The 17,803-nt window shown below is 38.0% G+C and overlaps 1 protein-coding gene across 5 annotated transcripts in view; it reads right to left on the bottom strand.

Moving 5' to 3' along the window:
• LOC131432025 (E3 ubiquitin-protein ligase Ufd4) overlaps positions 1-17,803 on the bottom strand; it is a 44,644-nt gene that overhangs the window by 7,047 nt on the left and 19,794 nt on the right. For 3 of the 5 annotated variants that reach the window (XM_058598061.1, XM_058598062.1, XM_058598064.1), the window contains 3 exons: positions 13,643-14,129; positions 13,353-13,388; positions 12,820-13,160 (listed from right to left, as the gene is read on the bottom strand). In XM_058598061.1, the coding sequence (XP_058454044.1) occupies positions 12,820-13,160; positions 13,353-13,388; positions 13,643-14,129 (864 nt within the window). The remainder of the gene's footprint in view (positions 1-12,819; positions 13,161-13,352; positions 13,389-13,642; positions 14,130-17,803) is intronic. The other 2 variants (XM_058598063.1, XM_058598065.1) reach the window with 1 other exon arrangement.

Raw genomic sequence — 17,803 nt, 5'->3', positions numbered from 1 at the left:
AACGGTCGCTTATTTTCGTTTCGCGATCCGATTCTATTGGCACATTGTCACAAAACTGATTTTCCGGTAGCGACACCTGCCAATGAAAAATGGAACCAAGAAAAGGAGGATTCTTTCGGAAATTTTCATATCGGCAGTAGTGATTTGCAACATTTTTATCGTTTATTCAATAGTATAAAAGATATCAGCAATAAAAGTACACTCGGAGTAGAAAAAAATCGATTTCAAAGTGATTACTACTACTTATTTTAGTGTAAACTACGATTAAACATGGAAAATCTTCAGAAATGTGTGAAATTGGGTAAGGTTAGGTTTTTTCTGATCAACATTTTTTTGAACAGAAACCAGTGTCATATTGATTTCTCCAGGGTTGCTGAAATTCGCCTCACGCAACTCATTAACGTTCATCGCCTGCGAACGATTCAAGAACGGAGACAGCAAAGCATGTAATGCCGGACGAGGCAAAAGCTATGCTTAATATGTGACTGCCTGAGCGACTCGCAAGAGAGAAGAGATTTTGCTTTTTCATGCTTGTTGCTATTCCGCCGTGAGCCATTCTCTACCATTTCAAGAGCAGGTATCATCAGGCACGAATAGCGCTTACATTGAGTCAATTTTTGACTCACTGCGAGTCAAAATGCCAGCAATCATGAATGCAAGTGTACGAAAAAAATTGAAGACAAAAATTAGCGATGCGATGGAAGCAATTTTATATTTTGCTTAGTTCAATTGTCTCGTAGATATTGCCCTGATAAAAAGTATGCGTTGAACATCACAAATTAGCTTGGAAAACTTTAAACGTAATATCATTACTTATCATTGGAAGATGGCGAAACGATTGGGTTGGATAAAAATTAAACTGATAAATAAAACTGATAGTCCACTACACGACAAAACGTCGTTTAAAATCGTATACTAATGTACATATAATGTACTTCCTACTGCAATAAAACTAATGAAACAGTTTATTCAGATTTCACCGAATACTATTCTCACGTCGTACTCCGTGCTGTTGACATTTTGCGGCAAGTAATGGCAGATAGATTTTAAAAAAGCTGGAGTTGAATCATCTGAGGACAATCACTTTTGTAAAGTAAAAATTTTGCAGTTTATATGGCTTATATAAGAAATAAAATAAAAGGAATTATAACTGGAACATATAACTGTAGCACCACTTTTGATTCTCTTTCGGGTTGGTTTGATATTTATTTTATTTATGATTTTGAAAATGGACTGAAATATCTACAGTGATATTTTTTAAAATCACATATGATTATGAATGATCAAGTCCAATACGCAATATCAATATGCAATGCAAATCGAGTGACAAAAATATATTCTGAATATTGATTATAGAGGCAAGTCTAATCTTTTAATTCCAGGGATGATTTATTTTCTCATGTTTTTATTATATTAAACACAATTTAACGCTTCTTCGCATAGATTTGATTTATAGAAGTAATAGGAGTGCATGGTTTTCCACAACGTTTGAACCTACTGAGACGCCATGTAACTGCTTGCTCTGCAAAAATCAAAGCAATTAAGAAGAATGGCTAACAAAGAAATAGTCATTACTAACTAAATACTCATTCAGCATCTTTTACCATACATCTACGCAAATTATCGATTAGAATAACTGTACTACGATCAGGAAATTAAGACTTTTAAATTGAGAATCACGGTTGTGGTTCCGGCCAACTGCCACAGGATGTCGAAGCATTTTGTAAAACGCAACATAAAATTGGAGGAATAGATGTTCCATTGAAATTTACTTTTGCATTTTTGTATCGCCTTATTAACTTAGTCCTATTTTAATGCATTCATTAAATTTTTGCATTTAATATTATCATTTTTGGAGTTTCACAAAACTATTGCCTCGTAAGTTTTTTTTTTTCCAAAAGCAAACAGCAAAATAATAACGTAATGTGATATCAGTTGAGAAATTGATGAGCTGAAATCAAATTAAGATTACAATCTGATATTGCTGTCAAAAATTTATTGAAAATAAAATGTTCTACAATTGACTCCCGAAGGGATCGGTTTAGCTTTTTTTTTTTAAAAAGAACCTCCGCTAGAAGAAATTGTAAATTCAATTTCATAACATTTTACAATATTCGTATTACAGAGGAAACGATTTCAATTTGAAAAATAACACAATCCGCGTGGTTTATCGATTTGTCAGATAGTGCGATCTAGAATTTTTGTTACTCATATCACACATTCAGTTTTGAAACTACTCATTGTATTATTTACCTTAAAACTATGTTGAGCAAAAAAATTTTTACGTGAATACTTCAAGGATCACATACAAAGAGTCCAAATGAAATATAATTCTGTTATCACATAATCAGGAGATAGTAGGAGAATATAGGATCAAGAAAAAAAATATGCATTTAATTCCACTTTATTTAACGTCACTAATGTCACGAGAATGTGGGGGACGGGTATAGCGTGATGGGTAAGTCGATGCCTTTCACGCAGCCCGCCTGGGTTCGATTCCCAACCCCGCACATAGGGTCAGAAAGTTTTTCTGGCCCGAAGAGGCGAATGACATTAATGTTAAAAAAGCCTCTATAATTGAAACAAAAAAATGTCACGAGACAGATAATTTTGTTGTGTATGATACTCAATGATACTTGATTTTTAGATATTTATTTCGTTATTGGAAACTGCGGAAGGCCTTCATTGCACGATTATCCATGGCACAGTTTCCAACAAGTAACTGTAGAGAGTTTGTTTGTTTTTGATAATAATAGAAATATCATTCTTCAGTAAAATCTTATGTTGGCCTCCAAATTAGTGCCTTATACAAAATTATAGAAGTTCTATTTCGGTTTTAGTTTCTATTATATTGTAGCTCTAACACCCTGTATATTGAATGTGACCGATTTATTTGGTGTTTATGGTTCTTCTTGTATTTGTACGAACTGATAGTGTTTATCATCAAAGTTGGTCTCAATCTTTTTGGTAGTTGACTTGGTTCGATACAACTTGTCTCGGAGTCAATACAAATACTATTAGTTTATTATGAATGATTAACATGAAATTTAAAGCAATTATTAGTGTCATCACATATGTTTATAATTATTAAGGTAACGATCGTCGAATGGCTTTGTAATCGGTATATAAATAGTTTCACGATCATGAGAAACAATAATAATTGACAAAAATTTGGGACTATTACTTCTCAGGCATAATAAACAACCCTACATTCGACCGAATGAAAAATACCAATTTGGCATTTCGAATGAGGTATAATTTGTTTGGAAAAGTCGAACTTGATCGAAACACAAAATGAATTTATTATAGAACTACGGAATAGGAGTGAAAGTTACATATTTACGACACACAAAAACGCTCCATTAATAACCCTTTACAGTTTGATGATTAATCAATAACATATTCTGGCAGGTATCAAAGTTGTCCCTAACGCTACAAATCACGATTGAAGTATAGCAAACACCGAAGAAATGTGCAGTGAAGACAATTCAAAAAGATTCGACATCTTTCTTATAAGCTTTATACAGGAATAAAGTTTTATCCTGGGCGGTCATTCAGTTGTACCGCCATACGTCGCAGAGAACGAATCACCGTGAGTAGAAAATTCGACTCAACGCGAGTCATCAGCACCGAATAGCTTTCTACCTAAATGCTTCGAAACGAACTCACGGTGAGCCAACAGAGTGCATATAAGATGCTTGCTTGCTTTGCCAAGCGGTTCAATTCTCTGAGTGGAAGGAAAGAATGAATAAAGCAGACACGGAATATATACAAACTGCTCGCCGCACGGGTAGAGCATCGCCGGTGAAGAGAATAGTTCACGAGTAATGTTTCATTGATAGGATCAGCAACCTTGGATTTCTCGAGTACTAGAATGTATAGCGATCGAGTACTATTTATTTTGAATACTTTATTTGTTATTTCCAGGCATTTGAAAATGGTATCAAACCAAGTTTAATGCTCTATTCTGAATAAACGGTAGATTTCGAACAATGAACTAAGATCAACATTACCGCCTCAGAGTGAAAACTTTTTCTTCAACTTCTACTATGATTTTTCAAATGAATTTGCCCGTTTTCATAAGAAATCGTTGAAAAGGTGGAGTAATTAGCAATTTTCCTACCGATTTGACAGCTCTTGCTGAAGGCATTATCTCTAAACAAGCAGCGCCTCTACATTTCAGTTTTGCGACAATATGTCAATCAGACTGTAAATTTTTTTTAAGGGCGTGAAATACTCAGAGTATGAAGTGGAGCGAAGAAATGTAGCAAAATTCGCTCACGGTTCATGCATTGAGAAACTCGAGTTCTAGTAACATCTTCTACCGGATTGAAAATGGTGTATACAATATAGATAGCAATATAGCAGCTTCTGTCAAATTTTCGGTAATCACCAACACTGATTATTATAGTGTGTGGAAGGGTTTTTTTTTGTTTCAGAAGATCTGACGCTTTTGTTCGTGAACGGATATACGGTTCGCTTGTTGTTTGGTTGTATACTCCTTTCTAGAAATCAATTCCTAAGAATTAATTGTCAAGAAGTTTGATATCATACATTTGGCATAATAATATAAAAAATAAAGTTTTCCTTAGTTAAAAGTTGAACGTAATGTGCTTAAATTTAATGAAACGGAATCGATCAGTTGGCAAGAATTGGTCCATTTCAAACGCCGAAGAGCAAAACGAAATAATAATTATTCTACGTTGAATCGAATAAACCAGCCCAGTGTCATGGATAAGGCGCTCTAGCCAGTGCTATCGTAACCAACATCTCGGTCCTTCGGGGTTTCCAAAATACAACACATCATCGATTGTGAAAGTCAGTATTACAATTTGGCACCGCACGTTTCCTAACGATATCACATTTATAATCAAGCATATAAAAATCAACTTTGTTTCAACAAATTACAGGTATTTAGCATAAGCAAACTTTTATTTATGTTTACAAACTTCTTCGTTGTTTTCGTCTTTGCGGAAAAGATGATGGTCACAAGAACATGGCGGCCCAGCAGAGACTTGGAATAAACTCTATGGTCAGCGTGCCAATACCAGGGTGTGACAAATCGATTGCCGATTTCAATTTCCTGTTGTTTCCCGGTTTGCGAGATAAAAAATCCCGCTCTTTAGAATAGGCTTTTTACTTTTCTCATATAGAAAGGTTCGAATTAGTTCGTTCGGTATGTAACATTTTTGTGCAGTTGATGTTCTCGGAGATGGTCAAACCGATTTCCAAAAACGAGAACTGTTTCATAAACAAACTTCATGTTTTCTCTCAAGAATCTAAGAAAACTAGAAGACCACAATATTATGTATAAGAATATGAGTGATATGTGAGAGGCATCACAACAACAATAAGTGGATTAAAACATATTTTCAGATATAACATCTGTAGAATGTAAATTTGTTTGGTAAACGACTAGACAATGCGTAATTCAGGCCCCAGTGTGGTTCATAGCCTCTTGTCCAGTAACTCCTATCCCTACCTCCCCGCGGTGCCGGCTGGGGTACGAGCAACCATAGGAAAGATCGGGTAACCAACCCCGGTGGGACCTTGGTCGTATGCTGACAGGGAAGGGGTCCTCTTTAGAGGATGTCGGAGCGTCTGTACTCCATGTTAGGAGCGGCTTCAAACAGCGTCTGTTCTGGTATCCAGCGGCTGAGTATGAAATGCTGCATCCCGTCCAGCTAAATCCAAGGTGGCATAATACAGGACATAATACGACCCGGAACAATCGGCATAAACCCACGCGACGAAATAAGGACTACGATTGGAAACTTGGAACATGGAACTGCAAGTCGCTAGGTTTCGCAGGCTACGACAGGATAATATACGACGAACTGCGCTGCAGGAGCTTTGTTGGATGGGACAGAAGGTGTTGAAAAGCGGACATCGAGCGGCTACCTTCTACCAAAGCTGTGGCACAACCAACGAGCTGGGAACTGGCTTCATAGTGCTGGGCAAGATGCGTCAGCGAGTGATTGGGTGGCAACCGATCAACGCTAGGATGTTCAAGTTGAGAATTAAAGACCGTTTTTTCAATTACAGCATCATTAACGTGCACTACCCACATGAAGGGAGACCCGATGACGAGAAAGAAGCGTTCTACGTGCAGCTGGAACAAGCCTATGACGGCTGCCCACGCAAAGACGTAAAAATTGTCATCGGTGACATGAATGCCCAGGTAGGAATGGAGGCAATGTACCGACCGGTAATCGGGCCGAACAGCCTGCTTGCCGCATTGAATAACAACGGCAAACGGTGTGTTAACTTTGCGGCCTCCCGAGGAATGGTAGTCAGAAGCACCTTCTTTCCCCGCAAGGATATCCACAAAGCTACCTGAAGATCACCTGACCAACAGACCGAAAATCAAATCGACCACGTTTTAATCGACGAAAATTTTTCTCGGACATCAACAATGTTCGCACCTACCTCAGTGCGAATATAGATTCGGTCCACTACTTGGTTTCTGTATGCATGCGCTCAAAACTTTCGACGGTGGCTACCCAACGTCGAATCCGACCGTCGCGGTTTAACATCGCGCGGCTCCGGGATGCTGGAGTAGCCCAAGATTACGCGCAGCAGTTGGCAGTGGCACTACCAACGGAAGAGCAGCTTGGTGCAGCTACTCTTGAAGATGGCTGGAGAGACATCTGTTCTGCCATAGGTACCCAAGTAGCAATCCGCAACTAGTTCTGATACGACAAAGTCCAAACTATGTTGCAACAAGAGCACGAATATGTTTTTTATGTTATACTGGTGAAAACATGATGACAGCAATGTTTCATCATAACATAACTAGTTACGAAATAGTTATTTAGGTTTCCAATAATAACATCTTTGTATCATATTGAATATAATTTATAAGCTATCGTTACTTAATCCAAACATATCTTTAATCACAACAATGCTTCTAGCTACTAGTTAAAAATAAGTTTATTTGACTTCAATAGTAGCAACTCGTAACTAGTTTTGATACCACTTAACCCAACTGTGTTACAACAAGAGCACGAACATGTTTTTTATGTTATACTGGTTAAAACAAGGTGACAGCAGTGTTTCCTTATAACGTAAACATTGAACTAACTATCATTTGTATCGTTACTTGATTCTATTTTAAATTAAATATTTTAAATCACAGCTATGCTTTTAGCTACTAGTTGAAAAAAGGTTTATTTTCCGTTACGAAACCATTATAAATACGTAAGCGTATATGTAAATCGTTACTGTGAATTGATGTAGTAATAACTTAGATATTATAAGATTATAACATATAATATCTTCATTGATTCAGATAGGTATCGGTAGGTTTTCCCAACGTTATGATAACGAAAATGCAAACAAAACAACCTTTCTTGGCTTGAATATGGCGAACACAATATGGAGTCTCAAGAAGTGTATGAAACATAAATAAAACCAGGATATTACTTGTTTCAAAACTACTTTTTGCCGAAAATAGTGAAAGGCAGAATAGTCATTTTTGTTCTATGCACTGTCATAAACACGAAGAAAATAATATAGGGATTGAACTTCGATTGTGATAATATTATAATTCTCATGATATATGAATTTAAAATGATGAGAAATCACTCTACTTGGAATAATTTTGAGCATTCTGAACATAGGGTTATTTTGTTGTTTATTTTTTCTATCTTTATAAACAGATTTTGATTGAAGGCGCATAAAAAACAATTAAGTAAAATTTGATTCCGTTCGACAGTTTCAAAATCGTTGTGAAATTTGTACCTTGTATCAAGTTTGTGACTTAAAGTACTCTTCTGCTTTTTTATTGATGATAGAAAAGTATTCTGGATTCATTCAATGTTTATGATGTCGATGGTGACTAAGTTTCAACTAGTTTACTTGGAAACAAGATATTTTCAAGTTATGAAAAGATAAGTTATTACAGTATGGCATTACAACGTAACGACAACATATTTTTAGCCGATTTAACAACTAGTAGAAACTGCGCTTTTTGAGTCATGCAAGTGGTTAGATGTTAGTAACAATCACTCAAATATCTGGTTGCAAACTAGTCACAAACAAGCTAGCGTAACAAAAATTGCTACTTGGGTAGCACTGCATCAGCAACGCTAGGTACGGCTCGGAACGTAAGGAACGACTGGTTCGACGACGAATGTGAACAGTTAGTGGCCGAGAAGAATGTAGCTTGGGCGAGCAAGCTGCAACACCGGAAGAGGGCAAACGAGGAGCGATACAGACAGGCGCGGAACAGACTAAGCTCGGTATCCCGTAGAAAAAAAGCGCCAACAGGAAGACCGAGATTGCGAAGCGATGGAACAGCTGTTCCGTGCTAATGACACAAGGAAGTTCTACGAGAAGGTGAACCGTTCGCGCAGAGGCCACGTGCCACAGGCCGATATGTGCAAGGACACCAATTGGGATCTTCTCACGAACGACTGTGAGGTGATCGAGAGGTGGCGGCAGTATTTCGACGAGCACCTCAATGGCGATGTGGCGGAATACAATGTGCCCACATCACTTAATCATCGATTTCAAATCAGCCTACGACACAATCGATCGAGAACAGCTATGGAAAATCATGCACGACTACGGATTCCCGGACAAACTGATACGATTGGTCAAGGCTACGATGGATCGAGTGATGTGCGTTGTTCGAGTATCGGGGATAAACTCGAGTCCCTACGAAACTCGCAGAAGGCTACGGCAAGGTGATGGCCTTTCGTGTCTGCTATTCAACATTGCTTTGGAAAGTGTGATAAGAAGAGGTAGGATAGACATGAGTGGCACGATTTTCAGAAAGTCCGTCCAGCTACTTGGTTTCGCTGATGATATTGATATTATAGTACGCAACTTTGAGAAGATGGAAGATACGTACATCGGACTAAAAGCTGAGGCCAAGCGGATCGGACTAGACATCAATGTGTCAAAGATAAAGTACATGAAAGGCAGGGGCTCGAGAGAAGATAACGTCAGCCACCCATTACGAGTTCTGATTGGTGGTGATGAAATCGAAATGGTCGACGAGTTCGTGTACTTGGGCTCACTGGTGACTGCCGATAATGACACCAGCAGAGAGATTCAGAGACGCATATTGTCAGGAAATCGTGCTTACTTTGGACTGCGCAGGACGCTTCGATCGAGCAAAATTCGCCGTCGTACGAAGTTAACTATCTACAAAACGCTTATTAGACCGGTTATCCTCTACGGGCACGAGTCCTGGGCTTGCGGAGGATCAACGCGCACTAGGTGTTTTTGAACGGAATGTGTTGCAAACCATCTTCGGCGGAGTGCGGATGGAAGACGGTACGTGGAGAAGGCGAATGAACCATGAACTGCACCAGTTGCTGGGAGGACCAACCCTCGTCCAAACGGCCAAGGTCGGGCGGTTACGGTGGGCCGGGCATGTTGTTAGAATGTCGGAGAACAGCCCGCTTAAAATGATTCTCGATAATGATCCGATCGGTACAAGAAGAAGAGGAGCGCAGCGGGCAAGATGGATCGATCAAATTGAGGACGACCTGCGGACCCTTCGCAATGGTTCAGAATCTGTCAATTTTTATGACTGCGTCCTGTTGTTTTCTCTAACCACTTGTGCAGTTGTTTATTTGTTTTCACTAGTTTGTTTCGGAATGAGTGAAATTTCAGCAGAACAAGGTCGAAAAATTGTGTACAAATGGTGCACAGAACGCGAACTGTCACTGAGAAAGATAGCAAAAATGGAAGGAGTAAGCGAAAAAGCCGTGCGAAATGCAATCAGGAAGTTCGATGAGGATAACTAATCCTCAGTTGGCAGTATACTGAAGGCAAAAGAAGGAGGTTTCCGTTCGGGATGTGGCCAAAAAAGTGGGCACTTCGAAGTCAAATGTTCTTCGTGCTAAAGAACGTTTGAATCTTAAAACCTATAAGAAGCAGAAACAACCAAAACGTAGTCCGAAACAAGAAGCATCGATCAGGCCGAGGGTTCGAAAGCTGTACAATACGATTCTTGCTGGAAATTTGAACTGCATAATCATGGACGACGAAACCTACGTGAACCACAATATTATACGGTGCGAGAAGGGCAAGTGCTAAACCAGTCCGAGACATCGATTGAAGTCGAAAAATTTGGTATGAAAGCTATGGTCTGGCGAGCAATTTGTAGCTGCCGTAAGATTCCGAAACCCTTCATCACTACTGCTTCAATGAACAGCGAAATATACATCAAGGAATGTTTACAAAAACGACTTCTACCCATGATTCGAAGCCACAAGGATCCTGTTGTCTTCTGGTCGGATCTTGCTTCTTGCCACTACCCGAAATCAACGGTAGAATGGTATACTACCAAAAATGTCACTTTCGTCTCAAAAGACATGAATCCACCAAATTGCCCACAACTTCGACCAATTGAGGAATTTTGGGCATTAACGAAGGCACATCTTAGGAAATATGTCTCGGCAGCCGAAACCATTCAACAGTTCGAAAAGATTGGAAAAAAAGTGTCAAAACTTGTCGCCAAGAAGTCTCTACGGAATTTAATGAGGAACGTTCGCAAGAAGGTGCGCCAGCAAGTCTACAATGGCTAAGTAGCAAATGTTGAGAATAATATTCTGTTGTTGTAGTCTGAACTGACTATGCCACTCAGCTTAATGTATTCCTTCTTTACTGTCTTTTACTTCGTCACTAATGCTATTCGCATCCACTAGCTCTTCAAGATATTTATCTTGAAGAGCTAGTATCAGCCTTTCTAGATTTTTTAAAGGAATTCTAGGCAACAGCAAGATTAAAACAAGAAAAATATGTGGTTTGTGTTATCCCCGTAAGATACTGATCAAATTTTTAACTTAAAGTAGGAAAAATTAAACTCTTGCTATTGTCGTTATTCGCAACATGGAAGCAGGAAGTCAGAGAACTCTCTAGACTGGTCTTGTTCGGAGCTAAGATAGTACCGATACTGCCGATTTCCCAGAGACTGTCCAGGGTGGCAAGTGAATTAGCCATTTCAATTTCCCGGTGCGCGAGATAAAAATTCCCGGTTTTAATAACAGGCCTAAACAGCCTATGTTCAATATTTTTATTTCTCTCATTCAAGCTTTAAGAAGAAACCCTATGTGCAAAAGAACATCGAGAGTTGAGAAATGAAGTATTTTTTGGGTATCTCCTTGGAACTACGTTTAAACATCTCATCACAGTTTGTCTAAACGTTTACCTTCTGAACAGGCCGTACCACCCAGCTCAATGTATTCCATCTTTATTTTGTCTTTTACTTCACCAGTAACTTCGATGTAACAATAGGATTAAAACAAGAAACATTGATGAAAGTGATCAGTCCTGCATTTCACGAAGCAATGAAGCATGAAATTTCTTGCAGTTTCTCGAAAAACCAACACATTTGAGTCAGACTTCATGCTTTTTCCAATAATGCTCTTAAGCGCAGCTTTCACATCAAATTCGATTATTGTTGGTGTTTTGTAGGTTACCAGAAATACCATCAGAAATTTTAAAGCCTAATAATGAAAAATTAAATTTAAAGCCTTACAATTCAAATTAAAATAATTATTTTCCGAACTATTCAATCTTTTGCAAGACTACTACTGAATCAGTATTTTTAATGCTATCTGAAAAATCAGTCCTTCTTTAAACTTATTCAATTTAGGAGTGTATTCTAGAGATTGGCTAGAACCGTCGAAAACTTAATAGTTTTACCGAAAGAATTAGTTCTATTGAACCGTCCTATCGTTTTTTTCTGGAACTTTGCATGTTTCGTCGAAAATAATATGAGAGCTATATATTATATTTTGTAGTAAACAGATTCAATAATAGGTTCCTCGAACCAGCAAACGTTCCAAAAGACGCAACTCTTTTGTATACATACTCAAAGAATTCGATGACTTCCATTTCTATTGAGAAGAATAGAGAACTATCTTTCTTCAATAAAGAACTCCAGTTTACTCACTTCTCAAGGAGAGCTAGTTCTGGTGTATTCCAATACTATTTTAGCCTAGTATAGTCTAGAAAAAAAGTGTAACGTTACAAATGAATGAACTAACTGAACTAACTCTCCTCCCGTAAAACCGATTCATTTTCAAAGTTGAATTTTAGCGAGACAGAACAAAATTCTTCTAGAATTCTTAAACTGTACACTTCTCACTTTAAAAAAAAACAACAATCTATGTCGCTAGTGATTGGAATGATCTAAATTTGATTCTCCTATCATCGACAATCTTCAACTGCTTTTCGTCGACATCAATACCCTCATCATAGCTGATAACCTTTAAAAAATCAAACATAAATTCACTGACCAAATCAAACCATCTTCTAAACCTTTCTAAGGTAAATTTCTGTCAAACCCATACAAAAACCGTTGAATGAGACATGGGGTGCTGGCCCCATTTCCAATGGATTGTGCACCATTGAACCTGTGTGGGACAATAAGATATTTCAAAACTTGTACTGAACTTCTCGTTCAAACACAAAATTGAGTATTACCTCCAACTTTTCATTTGTTGTATCAGGAAAATCATGATGCTGATAATCGTTATTAGGATTAGGGCTAGTAAATTTTTTCTCGGTGAAACCAAATTCCCGATTTTTCCTGGGTTTTCCTGATTTTCCCGGTCACTTTCTACCCTGCTAATCATTCTGCAACTGACGAAGCGCTGCTCTGCATAGATGTGATAGTCAGACAGGACTAGATCTGGAGAGTACGGCGATGTGATAAAAATTGCTAATCCTTTTTGTAGCAGCATGACTATTGCAATACAATTCATATTACAATACAATTACAAACCAAACTATGAACCATCCGCTCTTTGCAAGAGCGCAAATGAACGGATAATTTAGGATAAAAAAAACACTTACTTGGTACTTCTGTGCCTCGGCTTTCGAGCGCATCTTCTTCTTTTTGGTGTTGATCCAACCGGCAGCAAAGTCCGGACCGAGTGTAGTTTCCGCCGTGAAGGTATGTTTTGTGCCACGATTACTTTCGAAAATGAATCCCGGTAGTTCGTCCTGCAGTATTGTGACCTGGTGGCCTTCTGAGTTGTTGATATGTAGCTGATGTTCCTTCTGGCTCTGCAGTACCCAATTGCCAACGACGATCCGTGAGAGACTGGGTATTGACAGGATCGGCTGCGACACGGTTCCTTGACGGACAGCACCGCGAGCACGTTGTAACTTTTCCAGAAATTCACCACGATTCTCTGTGAACGTAGAACGATTTTTGGTTGTTCAATTTTTCGGTAGATAAAAGTGCCGAATAGCAGAACTACAGATCGAACAGGACAAATCAGTTGGGACTAAAATTTGGCTCGCATATTATTGAATAAAATGTGTTGTGTGTGCATATGTGTCTGTGGTTGATATTATTACGTTGAACTTTGTTCAAGTCTCACCTTCGCCGGCTAAAGAATCCGCACTCCTACCTTTGCCTAGAAATAAGAACATTGGGATTGAGAACAAACGGAAATTTAAATCAACAAAACGATCGATTGGAATGCAACACAACACTGAACGAAAATGTTCCTGCGGTAACATGAATGAGAAGAACATTATTTAAATGCCAAGATGAGTGCGCGCCATATGCAAAAGCCCAATTCTCATGCAAATTAATCTGTCCAGTAAGAGAGTAGATCATGCAAACACACGTACAACACATAAAAATGCATAAGTGCTATTACATTACCTGAACTATCGCTTCCATTTTCCGGACTGCCACTCGAGTACATAGTTGCCAGTTTCCCGTCCAAAATGAAGCGGAACCAACCGTTCGATCCGTTTGATAGTTCCAATGCAGCCGAATCGGACCACACGTACAGACAGTCTCTTCCACGACAAATACTCCAATCCCGCCAGTGATACGCTTTGCCGGGCAGGATTTCTTTGGCATCTTCGACTGTGCTGGTTGCCACAGTGACAGCACTTGTCCCAGTTATGTTGTTGGTCGGAACAACAATCGACGACTGGTCCGGGGTACTGACTGTTGGTTTGGAGTCTTCGGATTTAATCACATCGGTGCTGTCCCCTTCACCGCTGAAGCTCGTGTCACCCATCAAAGCTTGCACCTTGGAAAACACCCCCAACCGGGCAAAGTGATCGAGGAAATCGTTTTGCGTCTTCGACATCAATTCCTCGATGATGGTCAGCACCACCAAGTGGCCATCTTCGTCGTCCTAGAGTGAACCGGAAGTAAACAAGATAAATTGATCCATTAGTGCTGTGATGGTGATAGCTTTGCGGAAGAGTATATGTTTGTAATGTGTTTTAAAGGAGTTAGCAAAATACACACGATCACTCTTTCGATTTTAGTTCTTAGCTGGTAGTACTAGCAGGGATATAACAATGTAATTAACAATAGATCAGAAGATGAACGGAAGGAAAAGCAATAACAACCGCGATGTCGTTTGCTCTTCCACGAATGCGCTATCGCAGGTGGTGCCAATAGAGGGGGGAGGGAAATAACAAGTGTTTAATTGAACAAAAAAAAACGGGATACAACTTTTCTCTACTCGATGATTATTGGTATTTTGCTTTATTAGTATAGTATCAATCGTAAATGAAATACGAGTAAATATCTGACAACAATAGTTACAATATTTCCTCTCACACAGGTTGTGTAGAACAACAGTGAAATATCTAATTTTTATTTAAACAGTAATAACAATTGATAGTAGTAGAAGTAATAATGTTGTCAACGCTCAATGTTTGACTGAGTGAATGAACATTGATGATGGACATTGATTTGTACAACTCAACTTGTCAATGATGATTCTACACGAAATTGTCATAGAACTGCGAAAAGCTGCTGAACATTTCATAAATTCGACGACAAAAAGAACAAAACCTTTACATGAATGCAATAACAAAACATTGAAACTTTGCGATACTCGAACCTGCAACCAACCTCTCCACTCCTGTTGAGCTCCTCAGGAACATATAAAATCACATAATGAAAGTGCAATCTAATGAACTTGAAAATCTTTTTGCCTTTCTCATATAGAAAGGTGGGAGGGCCAAGTATCATATACCATTCGACTCAGTTCATCGAGCTGAGCAATCTCTCTCTCTCTCTCTCTCTCTCTCTCTCTCTCTCTCTCTCTCTCTCTCTCTCTCTCTCTCTCTCTCTCTCTCTCTCTCTCTCTCTCTCTCTCTCTCTCTCTCTCTCTCTCTCTCTCTCTCTCTCTCTCTCTCTCTCTCTCTCTCTCTCTCTCTGTGTGTGTGTGTGTGTGTCAAATAATCTCACTAGGTTTTTTCGGAGATGGCTGAACCGATTTTCACAAACTAAGATTCAAATGAAAGGTCTCGTAGTACCATACGGAATTCCTGAATTTCATCCGGATCCGACTTCCGGTTCCGGAGTTATAGGGTAAAGTGTGTTCAATATTGTACACCGTCACTTAAACCGGCGAGACAAAAAACGTAAAAAATGTTATAAACTGGACTGTAAACCGTTATTCCCAATCTTAGAGTCAATTGAAAGTTCTTATGGTCCTACCAAAAATTACTGCATATTTTCGGATGCAACAAACATTTAAATCGTAATTTAGAGTGCGTACTAGTAAAGTTTGTATGTCATGTTAGTTGGTGGCCGTACGAACCGACTTTGATTATACCGGTTCTCGGGTTCCGGTGCCGGAAAAGCATATAATGGTGAACCCACTTCGTTTCCTTAAGGTTGACCTACGCAATCAAAGCACTGTTTTATTCTGTATGTTGTACTAGTTAATGCACAACTAATCTCTTGGTTTCTTTCAAAAATCGAAGAAAACATTTTTGAATACAATACCACAATATTATACATGAGAAAGGCATCATTACACCACTAGGTGGATTAAAACAGGTTTTTATTTATTCTCTCTTGTAGTGGTCTTCAGCCCTGCCACTGGGATCAAAAAAGATTAAGAGTCCGGTATTGGATTGAAGTCAACACAAGTGCTCCAGAGCGGCCTAGAGAGGATAAATTTAGACAATCTTTAGGCGAATTTCGCGCCAAATCGTATTCGCAGTTGAGCAATTCCAGGAATAATGAGTAGACGAAAAAGTGACCAAATCAGAATCGATCTTCTCCGATTTGGATGAAACTTTGCACATGGCTTCAGTATGGCAAACCATAAGTTTTGAACCGATTGAGAGGTCAATCCGACTCACGACTGATTTTTAAAAAGGGCGTATGTATTTTTGCATTTCACAAAAATTGCCTTTTTCAAATCGTTGTAACTCGGAAACCGTTAATTGTACAAAAATGGCGTTCAGAATGAAGTTGTAGGGAATCGATTGGGCACTAAAAAATGGTGTTATAATTAAATATCCAAGTATCTCAAGAACAGCTACTTTTAGAAGAAAGGATATCATGCACAAATTTATTGCCTTTAACCTGTAGAATAATATTCTACTGTTTAAATGATTATCTTTCAACGAGAATATATCTCTAAATTGTTTTAGCTGTAACTTCTTCATTTTTCAAAAGGCACGGATGGGATAGCCATCATTCTGTAGGTTTTAGTAAGGGCTTTAAAATAATAATTATCAAAAAAAATTGAAACCCTCATTTTTTTAATTTTTTGGTTCATTTTGAAATTATTGAGAAAAAAAATCAAAATTTTTTTTCAGTGTATGTTTTTTTTAGAGTGCCCTATTGATTCCTTACACTCAAATAAAAATTCACGTTCGATTTACTTGAAAAATCGCGTAAAATTGTTTTAAATGATAAATTGAATATTTTACGTGACGAAAATGAATGTTATACGAACATCCCCTAAAATGAATAGAGTCATCACATAAGGTTTACGTGAATTGACCAAACGTCAAACAATCTACGTGAATTTCCAGTGTGAAAAACTCAATTTTGAAAATGGCGAACAGGGCTAAAGTGTTAGTAGTGTAAATATTTGCGAAAAATGTTAATTAGTTGCAGTTTTTGACTACTGTAATGCGACTTTAACCTGCTTCGGTTGTGTTGTGGGAGTTTTCGACTCTCGACTGCGGCTTCGGTTGAATGTCAGTGACAACAAAATCGATTTTTGGAGGCTTGTCGATTTGAGATACCATTATTAGTTTCTTTTTAAGCTATTGAAATTATATGTTAATTTTCTGAAATAAATGTTTTATTTTTCATGGTATTTCTCATTTCATAGATTTATATAAACATCTGAAATCTCCCTTTTGACTTCAACCAATATATATATAATAGTAATTCTCTGGTATCTAAATTTGATATGAACTGATAGGTAAATGGGATATGAACAATACATTACATTCTACCTATGAAACACGTAACTTTTACTAGATTATGCATTAAATAGCTTTTAAATGCCAGTCAAATGAAATCTACGTGAAAAGTAGGGTGGAAAATATTCACATAACTTTTCACGTAACTATAACATGATTATTATTTTGAGTGTACAACTTCTTCCTGGACGCCATTTTTGTACGATGAACGGTTTCCGAATTACAACGAGATCCGTAAACTGTTTTAGGTGTAACTTCTTCATTTTTCAAAAGGCACGGATGGGATAGCAACCAATCTGTAGGTTTTAATAACAGCTTTAAAATAAAAGTTATAAAAAAATTAAAACCATGCTTTTTTATTTAACTTTTTCGAATTATTTTGTAATTATTTAGAAATTTTTTTTTCAGTGTATATTTTTTAGAGTGTCCAATCGATTCCCTACAACTCCTTCCTGAACGCCATTTTTGTACAATTATCGGTTTCCGAGTTACAACGATTTGAAAAAGGACGTTTTTGTAAAATGCCAAAATACATACGCCCTTTTTAAAAATCAATCGTGAGTCGGATTGACAACTCCATCGATTCAAAACTTATGGTTTGCAATACTGAAGCCATGTG

The sequence above is a fragment of the Malaya genurostris genome, chromosome 2 (assembly GCF_030247185.1).
Source record: "Malaya genurostris strain Urasoe2022 chromosome 2, Malgen_1.1, whole genome shotgun sequence".
NCBI classification, from domain to species: Eukaryota; Metazoa; Arthropoda; class Insecta; order Diptera; family Culicidae; genus Malaya; species Malaya genurostris.
Note: the sequence above shows the minus strand (reverse complement) of the source record. Positions and strands in the feature narration are given on the sequence as shown.